The 12,944-nt window shown below is 42.4% G+C and overlaps 1 protein-coding gene across 1 annotated transcript; it reads right to left on the minus strand.

Moving 5' to 3' along the window:
* Positions 1-2,952: 2,952 nt before the first annotated feature.
* SPERT (spermatid associated) lies at positions 2,953-7,956 on the minus strand. The gene is made up of 2 exons (XM_019523989.1): positions 7,789-7,956; positions 2,953-4,152 (listed from the first exon to the last, which is right to left on the minus strand). The coding sequence occupies exon 2, from the start codon at positions 4,011-4,013 to the stop codon at positions 3,048-3,050; it is 966 nt and encodes a 321-aa protein (XP_019379534.1). The 5' UTR covers positions 4,014-4,152; positions 7,789-7,956; the 3' UTR covers positions 2,953-3,047.
* Between the last annotated feature and the right edge of the window lie 4,988 nt (positions 7,957-12,944).

Here is a 12,944-nt window from a genome sequence, read left to right on the forward strand (position 1 = left end):
AACGTTTAGCCTTATCCACTCCTGTGGTACTTTCATAGTAAGTCAGAGAAACCTCACATCTAATGATATTTATGGACATTAATATGCCTAGTTAACACATGATTTTTTCCCCATGACCAAGCAGCAGTCCTGCCAATTCCACCAGGGTTGTCTTTGCCCAGGCTTGCACTTTAAGAATTAGGGTATTACAAACTTTTGTATAATCTTAAGCAAAAAAAAAAAAACGGAGGGGGGAGGGAATCAAGTCCTGAACAATAATTAAAATGGCGGGGTGGAAAATCAAGCCCTGAACAATCATTTGAAAAGAGGGAAAAAATCAAGCTCTGAACAATAATTACTCAGGACAAGCACTGGTTTCTAAAACAAAGAAGTTTAAGACACTTTATATCCTCTCCTTCCTACATAAGATGCTGATAATTTCCACCTTTCAGCAGCCAAAAAAGGAAAAGATTGAAGGAATAACCAAGGCCCCTAACACCTTTGAGTGCATCAAATTCTGCCAAAGAACTACGATTTTCTCCTCCAGGTAGGGCTCTGTATTCACAGCAGATGATGACTGTCTGATTTCACTCCGTCTCATCTGCAAAATGATACATTGTTCATCCCAGATGAACCAAGCCAGCACTTCAGGTGAAGCTGTCTACCCCAATGGATAAACAAATCCACTAATTAAGACTTGGGCTGCGTACAGACGTAAAAAAACCAAAAAAAACCATGCTTTACTTTAAACTTGGCGTCCTCCCATGCTGAGCCCAGCACATTTCCAAGAGAGGCATCACATTAGTTGGACCCAGCTCACCCAACATCTGTATAGATCAAGTGCTTTAGTGGGCCTTTTTTGGTGCCTTTATCTAATTGCTAATTCAGCAATTAGATAAAGAGTCAAAAAGCCCCACTGAAATGCCTAATCTATACAGGTGCTACAGCGTCAGGTCTAACTCATGTGCTACTTCTTCCTGTAAAGCATGTTTGTTTGGTTTTTGTTTTTAAATGTCTGTAAGCATCCTTAATGCATAAGTTAACAAGGTGGTTTGTCCTCTGCCACCCCCTGTTGAAATTTCACTGCAACTCAGAATCAGGCAAAGGCACGCTCTCCATCAAGCCTTTTTACAAAGCTTTTCGTGTTGTCTTTGATAGATTTCTGGTGTGCATTCATTCTGGTGCACAGTTGTTGTTTGTTTTCTCCAGCATATTTTCCCTCAGGGCATTTGGTGCATTGGATGAGATGTATAACATTTCTGGAGGTCCAGATACAAGATCCAGGAATGGTGATGGTTCTGTTGTGGGATGTATTTATAGTGAGGGGGCTGGAGATATGTTGGCAGGTTTTGCATTTCTTGTCCTGGCATGGTCTGGATCCATTTGTCAGTGTGGTTTGGGTCACAGGGAGTTTGCTTCTGGTGATGAGAGAGGTTCAGTGCTGGTTTGAAGGCTAGGATAGGTGGTTCTGGAAAGATCTCTTTAAGAATTGGGTTTTCTTCTAGTATGGGTTGCAATCGTTGGGGATTTTCCATGTAGGTCCCGGGGTAGCGTGATATGTCATGTTATGGAACATGACAACATACCTTTTCCTGGAACCTACATGGACAATGCTCTTGTTAATGCTCTTTTACTACTTCTGATAAATTTCTGTGTTCAATGTCAGAAGAAATGGACTTTTCCTGTGATATTCTCCCCACAATGTCTCATGTTATGACATATCACCCTTCCCTGGAACCTAGGAAGACTAGCTGCAAAGGTAAGGGGGAGGAGACAGGTACAGGAGGTGGACAAGTGGTACTGTGTGGGATGGGTGGCACAAGGGCAGACACAGGGGGCAAGTGGCATGGAGAGGGGACAAGGGACGTGGGGCAGGCTGCCTACCCCCCAGCTGCTGCTTCCCCTGCCGCTGTCTCCCTGTAGCACCGGTGTGAGGGATGAATTTAAGAGGCTTCTCCAATAATTAGATTCTAGACATGGAAAAAAAAGTTACAATTTCCCATGTCTACAGTCTACTAATGGGGGCCATCTTAGATTTGGGTTAATCTTAGATTTGAGTACATTGCATACATTTGTGGGTCCTCTAATTTTTTATGATACTGTTACTGTTATGATTTACATAAACCTTTTTGAGGAAGTGTCCCAAACAGAGGCTAAAGACAATGAAAGAAGGCAGGAAGAAAGGTGAGAAGGGAAAAAGGATAAAATGAATGTAGAATACAGGGTCTCCTGTTAGTGGGGACAAATCCCTGTCCTTGGGAACCATGGGAAGTAGGGATGGTTGAACATTTTCTGTCTAAATTGTTTATCAATAGAAAATTGACAAAATGACCTTTTTGGGGGAAAAGGGCCTGCTTGACATAGAAAAGTTTGATATTTCCATCAAGAAACTGAAATACTTTGATCTAGATATGCTGCTACAGTGTGTCATTGGAGATGTTTCATCATTTCATGTCACCATTCTTTTTTATGGCCCCATCTAGATCACTTTTTCTATGATGTCCTGTTTATGCTATACAAGAGGGAAGACTCTGGTGTATCACAGAAAATGATACAATCAAATAACTTGGCTTAGAGAAAGGAATGAGAGCCTGACTCACCTGAACCCAACTCCTGTCAGGCACAGGAGCCCAATTTTCATAAACTGCTAAATACCTACCCTTTGAAAACAGGACTGTATTTCAAGTTAGACACTAAAAACACTTTTGAGAATTTAAGTAATATTTATCCTTAGAATTACACTTTTAAAAAGCCAGTTAGTTGGTAGATCCCAGAACTCTCCAAACATAAGATCTATTACTTCCCTGGAACTTTTGCTAGTTTAAGGCAGGAAAACATACCTAGCACCCAGCACAACCCTCACCAGCACATACAAGGTCAGAGGAGGAAACAAGAAGATGAAGCTAAACCAATTCTTGCAAGTCTTGGAATAAAACAATAACCTCTGGTCACTGGTTTCTGAATCTTCACCTGGACTTTATTAGGTTTCTGAGAAGAGAGCTTTCCCAGCAGATTGAGCTAAGAGGTCTTCAGCTTTACCTTTTGAAGCTCTCCTTAATGATACTCTTTTACCAGCAGCTGTTTGGCTTCCTCATCTCATCATACTTTGTGGCACTAAGGTCACTAAGCTCCTTTTGCAGCATTTCCATATGGGCCATAACCTCTGACATTGTGCCTTTCACTACAGCTAGCTGCAGCTTCAGCTTGTTGTTCTCTTCCTGGAAGCGCTTGGTCTCCTCCTGGAGAACCTGGATGTTCTTTTTCTCTTCCAGAATGGCAAAGTTCTCTTTTAGGTGGGTCTGGAGGATCTGGTTTAAGTTCAGGATTGCCTGGAGAGCTACATTCTCCTCCTGAATGGCTGAGGCAATATGGTTTCCCTTCTGGACTGGGTCAGCTGTGCTCTCCTCCCTGATTTCCTCAACAGCTTCAGAGTCCTTCTGGAGGGCTGGGCCAACCATACCCTCATCTGTGGCTGGGGCAGCTTTGCTTTCCTCCTGGAAGTCTGATCCACCTGCTTTGCTCTTCTCCTGAATAGGGGCATCTTTGTTCTCTTCCCGGAAGACTGGGATTGCTTTAGTCTCTTTCTGGAAGACTTGTAAAGCTCTATTCTTATCCCGGACAACCTGAAGGGCCATGTTATCTCGATTGACCTGGGAACCTATAGCCCTGTCTCGGAAGATTGGGAAGGGCTTATTCTCCTTCTGGAGGACCTGCTGGAGAGTCTCATCATAGATAACCTGGATGGCCTTATTCTGTGTCCGCAGGCACTGAAGAGCCTTATTCTCTTCCCGGAGGGTCTTGTTTTCAATCCGAAGGGCCTTGTTCTCCTTCCAGAGAGCTTTGTTCTCCTCCCAGAGTGTCCATTCATTCTGCGTCTTCTTGAAGAAATGTTTCTGGTAGGAAGGGAAGGGTTGTTGATGGCAGGCCTCATTCACCCACTTGCCATCTACAAAGATAAATGTATCATCACTCAGCTTAACCCGTGGAGGGATGTAATCTTCATCTGGTTCTGCACACTCTGCGTGGTGGTTCATTAGACCAACTGTAGATTTTGTGTGATGCAGGAAACTAAAGAAGTTTGTGTGAATCAATTTTCTCTAGTTGTTATTCAGGAGCTTGTGTCCCTGGTGAGGAGCAGATTTTATTGTGGTCTACGGAGAAGCTGAAAGAGAACTGAACACAAAACAAAAATAGGTGGGATGAATTTAAAAATTCAAGGATGAAAGTGAACTAAATTTGACAGGAAACTAACTCTAGTTCCCTAAGTTTGCTTCAGGATCAAAGTAACCCTGCTAACAAGCTTCTGTCAGTATAGGGTTAAAAATAATTTTGCCTACCAGGTTTTGGCAGTGTCACTAGTATGTACAAAACAGTCTCATCCTGTATTGTATCTCTTTAGCTAACTTCTGTGAGTGGCTAAAATGCAATCATATAATACTCTTGCCATTCACATAATGTTTCGTTCCCTGACATCTCACAATTAAATGAATTAATCAAAAGCTGTGGGCTTAGAGACAGATTTTTCAAAGACCTTACATACTCTATGGGATTTTTCAGAGTACTTAAGCAAGAAAGCAATGGGAGTTAGGAATCTAACCTGCTTATGTACTTTTAAAAACCCCACTATGAGTACCTGTACAGAAGCGTGGAGGCTGCTCTGATGTGCTGTAATCACAGCAAACTGGAGCAAACTCAGTTAATCAAGTCTGCTGGAGGGTGGTAATTACCGTGCTCCAGCCAGCCCTCACATCTTATGTATCAGTGGCCCCATGCTTCAAAATGGCGACTGCTTTAACTAAAGCTCATTCGACAAGCTTTAGAGAAAGTGCCTCCCCCGCCATTTTTAAAGTGAGTGGACACTGATACACAAGATGCTCCAGGCACTTTAACTAGAGCAGATCTTGGAGTCACTGTAATTAAAGCACCCCTCCCAACCCTCCTGGAGCACATGTAAAGATGCCCTATGTGCCTAAATACCTTTAACTATTTGGTCCTAAGTGGAGAAGTTACAGGTTTAAACTCTGATCTCTGTTTTAGAGAAGGTCAGACTAGATGATCAAAACGGTCCCTTTTGCCCTTAACTCCAATAAATTTATGAATAGGCAGAGCACAAAATGATGCTGTATGTGCCAGCTGATTTTTCCTAAATATTTGTAGATGTTCTTCTTGCAAGGTCCATTGCCATTGCAAAACAAGCCCCCCAACAGACAATTCCTTACCATTCCTTCTGATCCCCCTCCATTGCCTGCCATTCTTTACACCCCTTGGCAGCACCATTCATATTCCTGCATCCCAGCCTTGCAGCTTTGACGCTTTTCCTTTCCTTCTTCCCACGTCTTGGCCCCTTTCTAATAAGTCTTATTGCTTCTTCCTTTTTCAGGTGGCCAAAACCTACCTTTTCCTTGCTAAACTACTTCTGAATACACCCTAATCGCCTCTCACCTTGATCACAGAAACTTCAAACATTCTTCTCACGATCCAAAATCAAAAGGTTGACCCAGGGCTAACACCCCAGTGCACCAGCACAGCTAAGGCATGCCATTTTCTCTAGCCAAGGCAACAAGGAAACAATGTGGCTAGCCACAACACATCCAACCACCTTTGACTTCTCCATATAAATGACCAGGTATCATCATCTTCAGCTAGGTCATCTGGGGCCAGCCGAACCCTTAACACTTATCCAGAACAAGACTCCTTAATTATCCTTCTACCACAGAAAACGACCATGAGTAGAATGGCCCTGAGACTGAAGAGCTGTTGCTATCAAAATCACCCTCCACTGAGAACTCGAGTTGTGAAAGCAACTGAGTTTTTGTTTCACTTGCAGAATCAAAATCATTTTTAAAATAACTGACTTGAATTGGACAAAACATTTAATTTTGCTGGAGCTTTTGTTAGGCTTCTTTAAAGAAACAAAGTAAATTTCAAAATGAAGTTATTTTTGAATGAAGGAGTGAAATATTACATATTGAAAATGGTGAAACAACATGTTTTTGTCACATTTTTTGACCAAACTCATTCAGCTAATGACACAAATTCATGAACAGACTAAAAATTTGAGGGGAAAAAAGAACAAATCTGCCTTTTCCAAGAAAAGAAGGTTTTGACTGTAAACTTTCACCAGGCTCTACTCACACACTTCTAATTCCCTGTCTCTTACTATATCCAGTCCTGTCAGTTCAGATTGTGAGCAGGAACGTAATCTTCATATTTCTGTGGGATGCCTAGGCACAACCACTTTTGGTAGTGAAAGAGTAATTGTAATTCAGAAGCTTGTCATACTCTCCTTCCTACTCTCACATGGTGATACTCCCCTGTTCTCATTTTTTCCTGCTATCCCTCTTTGTCACTGCACTCTTCTCCTCTTCTCTCACTCTTTTCTTTGCATCTTCTATCATGTATTTTTTCTAAAATGCCAAACACATGTCCCTTCAAATTCTTCATAACAGCTCTTTTCTAGAAACGTTCCTTACCTCCCTCTCTTCCCCAACCCATCCACCTCTTCCTGAAACAATTTTGACATATATGATGAAAAATCACTTAGGAACTTAAGACTGGAAGGTGTCTCATGGTTCATCAAATCTAGTCCTCTGCATTTTCAGACAATCGTTAACTCAACGTGTCCCTGTTTGGAGCAAGTTATGTCTCCTACTGCATGCTTGTTCATAGGTCAATGTCAGCTTGTAGCAGTAACGTGATTTTCTTACTATAGCTGGGACTATAGCAGGCTCCCACCCGGTCTGGCCTTAAGTACTTCCCTTGCTTCAGCTTACCTTTCATCCTACACCAAAAAAGTGTTTGCGCAATATCTCTCCCTTGCTGGACATGGTTTATTACCATACAAGATAATGTCCAAAGCCTGCCACCCGTTTCCCCAGAGAGTCATTGCAGCCCTCCTCACACAGCTAAGGTCCACCCACAAGTTCCTTGCTTTCTGCCGGCCCTTCTGCCTGAGAGGGCTGGACACTTGTGACCCACCACCCCCAACTCTAGGAAGCTGCCCATAGTTTTCCTAACACATCTCAAAATATAGTAATAAGTGGGAGAGACTAAGTAAGGACAGTTGCCCTTGACAGTGTCTCAAAGCATATGAAAATCTGGCCTGTATCTATTTAAAGGCTATATATGAGTCTAGCCTCATCATCCAAGTCTGAAAATGTTGGGGTTTGAAAATCCCACAGAGTTCTATCAGCATCAAGAAAAAGAAAATGTGCTCATTTTAAGCTGGCAGACTAACACCCTCCCCTTAATATCTAAGTCAAACTCACTGCTAACCTCCCTCAAGGCCCTATTTAGCTCCAGGTCAAATCCAAAATTGCCTCTTTCATTCTTTTAAAACTCCATACATTTGTTCAGTCTTCCCATGTCAGTCTTTGCCCTTTCCTTCCACCATCACCTCCATGCTCTTCTAGACCTGATTTCATTTGACTATTTTTACCAGAAGCCTTCTCATCTACAGTTGCTATTATTTGAACTATCCTTTTTGTGTCTCTCCATCTTACTGATTTCCATTTCTTTTCAAATCTCACTAAACAAGTGGTTGATTGATCACTGTGTTACTCTGGTTTTCCCAGGTTTAAGTCCTATGGTTTTCGTCAAGGCAAAACCAAAGCTATTTGCTGTAGTGAACTGCATCTATCTTTTTTCTTTTGTTTAGACCTTTTATTTCACTTAACTTATGGTACCATTTTTATTTATTTCTATATTCATTAAACCTATAAGAAGTTTGGAAGTAGAGTTTGTGTGGGCAAATTTATATAAGATCAAGTTGTATTATGTTCTTCAGTAATGCTGTGTACATTTGCTTACCTGAGTAAAAATATAAGTCCAGTGATGTCCTGTTCCTTTTATTTTTCTTATCAAAACTGTCAGTTGGTTTTACAACTATGATACATCAATGTTGAGGCAAGATGCCAAAAGCTGCCTCAGCTATCCCTCCTCAAACTAGATTTTCAATGTGGCCACATACCAGACCATTATTTTTAAACCAGTGGATGCAATAAAAGAGTAGCGTGTCATCTTCATTATGACATAGACCTCTTGGCTGTGCTTGGATACTGTAACACTACAAATGATTTGGGTAAAAGGCAACATCTCTTAAGCCTCAGTGTAGGTTGTGGCTGCATCCAAAGCCTCTCTGAGTTTTCCTTTTACTACAGTCTTACTTTCAACTGGTCTCGCTACAGTTTCTGAATATCATCTCTGATTTTTCCAGATTTATGCTTGCATGTGTTTTTAACAAAAATGATTTATTTTTCCATATAAAAAGTCCAGCAGTTTAATTCTCTCAAGCCCAGTTGTCTCAAGTCATCCTCCTGTCTTCCATTCGCATGTAACATCTTGAAATCAGTTAAAAGGATTCTTTTCTCAATACTAACCTTCGAGACAATGATTTCTCCCACCTAAGATATTCAAATTGGGTTTAGTGCTTAACTGATGCTGAAGTTGACAAAACAACTTCCTCCTATCCAGTATGAGATGTGGAATTATTTTCTGATGTGAACTTGGCGGCTGGAGTCTTTCTTTGACTGCAAGTTAAAAGAGTGAGGATAGCATTAAATCTGGTTTAAAAGAATGCCAAAAGCATCCATGCATCACACCTGCAGTCATAATCTATAGCTACTATGTCTACCGCCAGAGCCTTCTTTTTTTATTATCTGATTTTATCTTATATGCCATACTATATTCACCTCCACATCTTTACATTTTTAATTATTTGATTTTATCTTATACGCTACATCTTTAAAGGCAGAATAAAATGCTATCTAATTAGTGTGCCAGAGTAACAAACGTAACAGTTACTTTCTTTTCAGATGAAAACTACCAAGTTTGCAGCAGCCTCCGGGTGATTGTTATTGTTTTAGAGGTAAATCACCTGGAGGTAAATCACTTCACCTATTTTTGAGTTATGCAAAGAAGATAAACTTAGGTATAGAAATTGCCACTGTAATTTTTTTCCCTTCTGACTTCTATTTAATCTCAGACAACACAACAGCATCACAAATCACTATGGCAACTCTCCAGGGAGCATTATGTTTATTTTCAAGTATTCTACAATAGAGAGTGAGGAAATAGCTCTTTGCATGGAGTTTGTGTTTGGCCTTTGAGAGAAGGGAGCTAAAGTGTGCTGAATGATAGCAGGTCACATTAGGGAAGGTGATGGTTGAAACGGGTGATCCTAAACTGCTGGAGAACCAAGGACATGGGACCTGCTAAAGCAGATCTCTGGTGAAATGTTTAAGAGATCAGTCAATGAAGACAAGAATGGCCCAGTAATGGGTACTGATCAAAAGAAGAAAGCCTGATTCTTCTGAATTAGTAATTACAATAAGGATTAAAGTATATATGTTGCATGTTTTGCTTTTCTTAAAATTTCTGTGTACTATTTTCCTTAGAGTTGGGTGAATTTTTTTCAGCAAATCATCTGTTTGCTGGAAAAATGCAATTTTAGCAGTTCTAAAACTCTTCAAATTCAGGTAGAACTTGGTGAATAAGTGTAGGCAAATATACACACACATACAAAGAAGAAAGACAAAAAATTTAGAACTATCAAAACAGTTCATTTTAGCATTTCTGGGGGGAAAAACACTTTGATTTGCTGGCCTCAGCTCACAGAAGAACTTAGATGTCATTCACAATCTACCAATGATAAGGAAGCTTGTGCCCCCACCTTCTATTCCTATTGTTAAGATAGTCACCCAGGATGTGGAAGACGGGAATTTAAATCCCTTCTTTGTTCCATTCAAAACAGGAACCTGAACATGGGTTTCCTACTGCTTGGGACAATACCCTAAACACAGGATCACTCTCAACTGGTTCTGCTGAAATTATTTTAATTTGTATAATTAAATATTCATTTGAATCCAGGTGTCCCCTTAACCAAGCGCACACCCTGCTTACCAGTTGAAAAATTCATTCTCTCTTTCTCTCTCTTTGACCCAATTAGTTATGCAAAGTATAACAGCTTCAGTAGGAGATATTGAGAAAGATCCAACCCAGAATACCTATAGGCCGCATCCACACATGCAGGCACATGCAGTTTGTGGTGCTACACACCCATGAATGACACGTGCCCCCAGTGGCTGGGGAGGGGGCACAGCTGCACTGGCAGCTGCAGGAGCACGATGGCAGTGGCAGAAGCGCAGCGGTCATACGCGTGGAGCTCCCATAGATGCTGCCGGCACTGGCAGAAAGGGGTGGTGAGGGCCAACCAGGGACCGGCAACCACCCGCAGCTGCCACCAGCAGCGTTGGCAGCAACCAACGGCTATCACGGACTGCCTGCAGACGCTGCCGGCAGTGTTAGCTGTGGGGTGGCAAGTGGCGACTGCCCACAGGCGCCTTTTTGTAGAGGTGCCACGTGCACCTGCGTGCACCCCCTACATGTCACCCCTACACACACCGCAGACATTGCAGGTAAACCATGTGTGGTGCTGCTAATTTGCAGTGTGGTAGCAAAATTTGCTACCAGGATTCCCTGGTAGCAGAAAAAACCTTGGAAAAAAAAGCAGCACAAAGCATGTCAAAATAGCATGCACTGAGACAAACATGGAGACAGGGGAGCCCCATACTGAGGCATACTACAGGGGGAGCAACTGGCTGGGGTGTAGTGTGCCTGGAGATGGAGAAGCAGACAGCCCTGAGCCCTCAGCTCAGGGGCTCTACTGCAGCTTCAGCTGGGTGGCTCCTGCCAAGCACATGGAGCTTTGGCTCTAGATCCAGGCTGCCTCCACCATCTGCACCTGCCTGCAGGTGGCTTCTCATTGCACGGGATGAGTGGAGTGGGTGGAAGGTGGCTGGGAGCTAGAGCTGGAGTTCCACACACTGGGCAGGAGCCACCCAGCTCAAGCGTTCTGCCAGCCCACCTACAGCGGCACCGCGGGGGCAGGAGCAGGGGCAGGAGTGTTGGCAGGCGTGGGTGGGAGCATGGCATGGGCTGCCCCAGGCAGGGCTCAGTCCCATGTAGAGTGCTGCAGAGACAGCTTCCAATCTGGCAAGCTCTGCTGTATGCACCCTCCCCCTCCCCCCCCCTCAGTCCCAGCTGGCTCCCAAGCAGGTGCTCCCCACACACACATGTACACACATCCCCCCCTGTACACCACCCATATGCCCCCCTGCCAGCCCTCCACACAAGGCAGGTTGTGCAGGGAGTGGATCATGCCTTCCTGCTCCCAAACACTGCTTTCCACCCACTCAAAGCTCCATAGGGAGTTTTGGTGAATTGTTGCAGGAGACAGCGGGTGCGCTGACCCAGATCACAGGAGCTCATCAAAACTCCTTTTGTAGCTCTTGGGCCCAAATAATTGCCCATCTCATAGACCATCTAATTCAGAGAGACACGAGCTTTCATAGGCTACAGGCTACTTGGTCAGATGCTTCATCAGATTCGTTAGCTAGTCTTGCATCTACTCAAAGCCAGTACCTGGGGCTGGGACCCTGGTTGCCCACACATAGTTATGTTACTGGATATAAAAGTTATACCCAGGTTGCTCCTCAGTATTTCTATACATCAAACCATTTTCAGATGGTGGCAACCCTTATTTCACCCAAGGCAGACTTGATTACTAAGACTTTCAGGTATTGATCATTAGATTTATACTTACCCCTTCTCTATGCACGCTGTATACCTTGATCAGTGACTAGTCTCATGTCCTGTCTGCCTCTCCCAACCCCTTTTAAAACACCATGAGCAGAAGTCTGCAATTTCTCTGGTTTGTTAACAAGTGGTACAAGGGGAAGAGGCACCTAACAGTTGACTGCTGTCCTGTATTGGGCAGCAAAAAGGGTCATCTGGCAAAGAATGTGAGACTCGTGACTGAGGATAAGTAGCTGAGATTCTTGACAACAGCAGCAGACAGTGCAAATGAAGGGTCAAGTTATGACCTGGTAAATATAGACTCAAGGTCAATAGTAGTCAGTGAAGTTGCCCTCCAGTGACAACAGGTCTAAATGTGGCCTACGTTCTGAACATAATGATTGTTCCAATCAACAAATAGAGCTGGGGGAGGAAGGGAATCAGTGGGCGATGAGGAATGTCACCAATTCCATTTCTGACTGACAATGAGAAAATTGAGGGTTCTGCTTATTAAGAAATCTCTAACAGTGATTTATGGGATCCTGTATATTTTCATCTAACATAAATTTAAAAATCATCAAATTAGCTAAGTGTGTAATCCTGTGTATTAATTGTCCATTAGCTCCTTCTTAATTATAATAGAATGCTTATCAAATAACATGTGATGGCCACATAGTACCAATTTAATTATCAGGCTAATTCCAGACATAATACGGGCCTGGTTTACCAAAATCAAACCATTTAGTTTTACCCAAGTTATAAAGCTGACTGAGTTAAGAAGACTTTAAAAGGCTACATTGGAATTTACCAGACAAGATACCATAAACAATGTTACTTCTAATATTGTTAAACAAAGAAACGGGAAGTCATGCATTAAAAATCTATTAAGCTACTGAAACAGTGATATCAAATGGCACCATATCATAGAAACTTATTAAAAAAAAAAGAGATTCCTGTTATTTAGAAATACAAGGAACATTAACTCTGCCATTTCCTGACTGTCGAGTGCTTGACTTTGCAACATTAACATTCCATTAAAGTAAAGACTTAGGGTTCTTTTAATTTGAAGACCAAACTAACAAACTTCTATTCAGCATGTGCTGAGACATTCAGAGGCTCGAAATAGTTAAGAAATTCTGAATCTGTTAAAACAACATATTTCCCCTAATGCTGGTCTTGGAAATTGCCTAAGCATTTGAGTTGAGATGTAGAGTAAGGTGGACTCCTGTCTTCTAACACTCAGCTCAAATGGCTAATGCTTGGCAAAGTTGTAAGTTACTGACCCTGGATCTTACCATGGGAATTGTTAGGCCACCTTTAAGGTAGGTGGTGCCACATGTCTAGACTTCACTAAAATGAACTGAGAATGATTCCAATTTTCCTTTGGTTAC

This window comes from Gavialis gangeticus, unplaced genomic scaffold (genome assembly GCF_001723915.1).
Source record: "Gavialis gangeticus isolate Ggan-Ray unplaced genomic scaffold, GavGan_comp1, whole genome shotgun sequence".
Lineage (NCBI taxonomy): Eukaryota > Metazoa > Chordata > Crocodylia > Gavialidae > Gavialis > Gavialis gangeticus.

Bases quoted from the DNA above. Each gene is read 5' to 3' on its own strand.
- SPERT (XM_019523989.1), bottom strand. From the start codon at position 4,013: ATGAACCACCACGCAGAGTGTGCAGAACCAGATGAAGATTACATCCCT.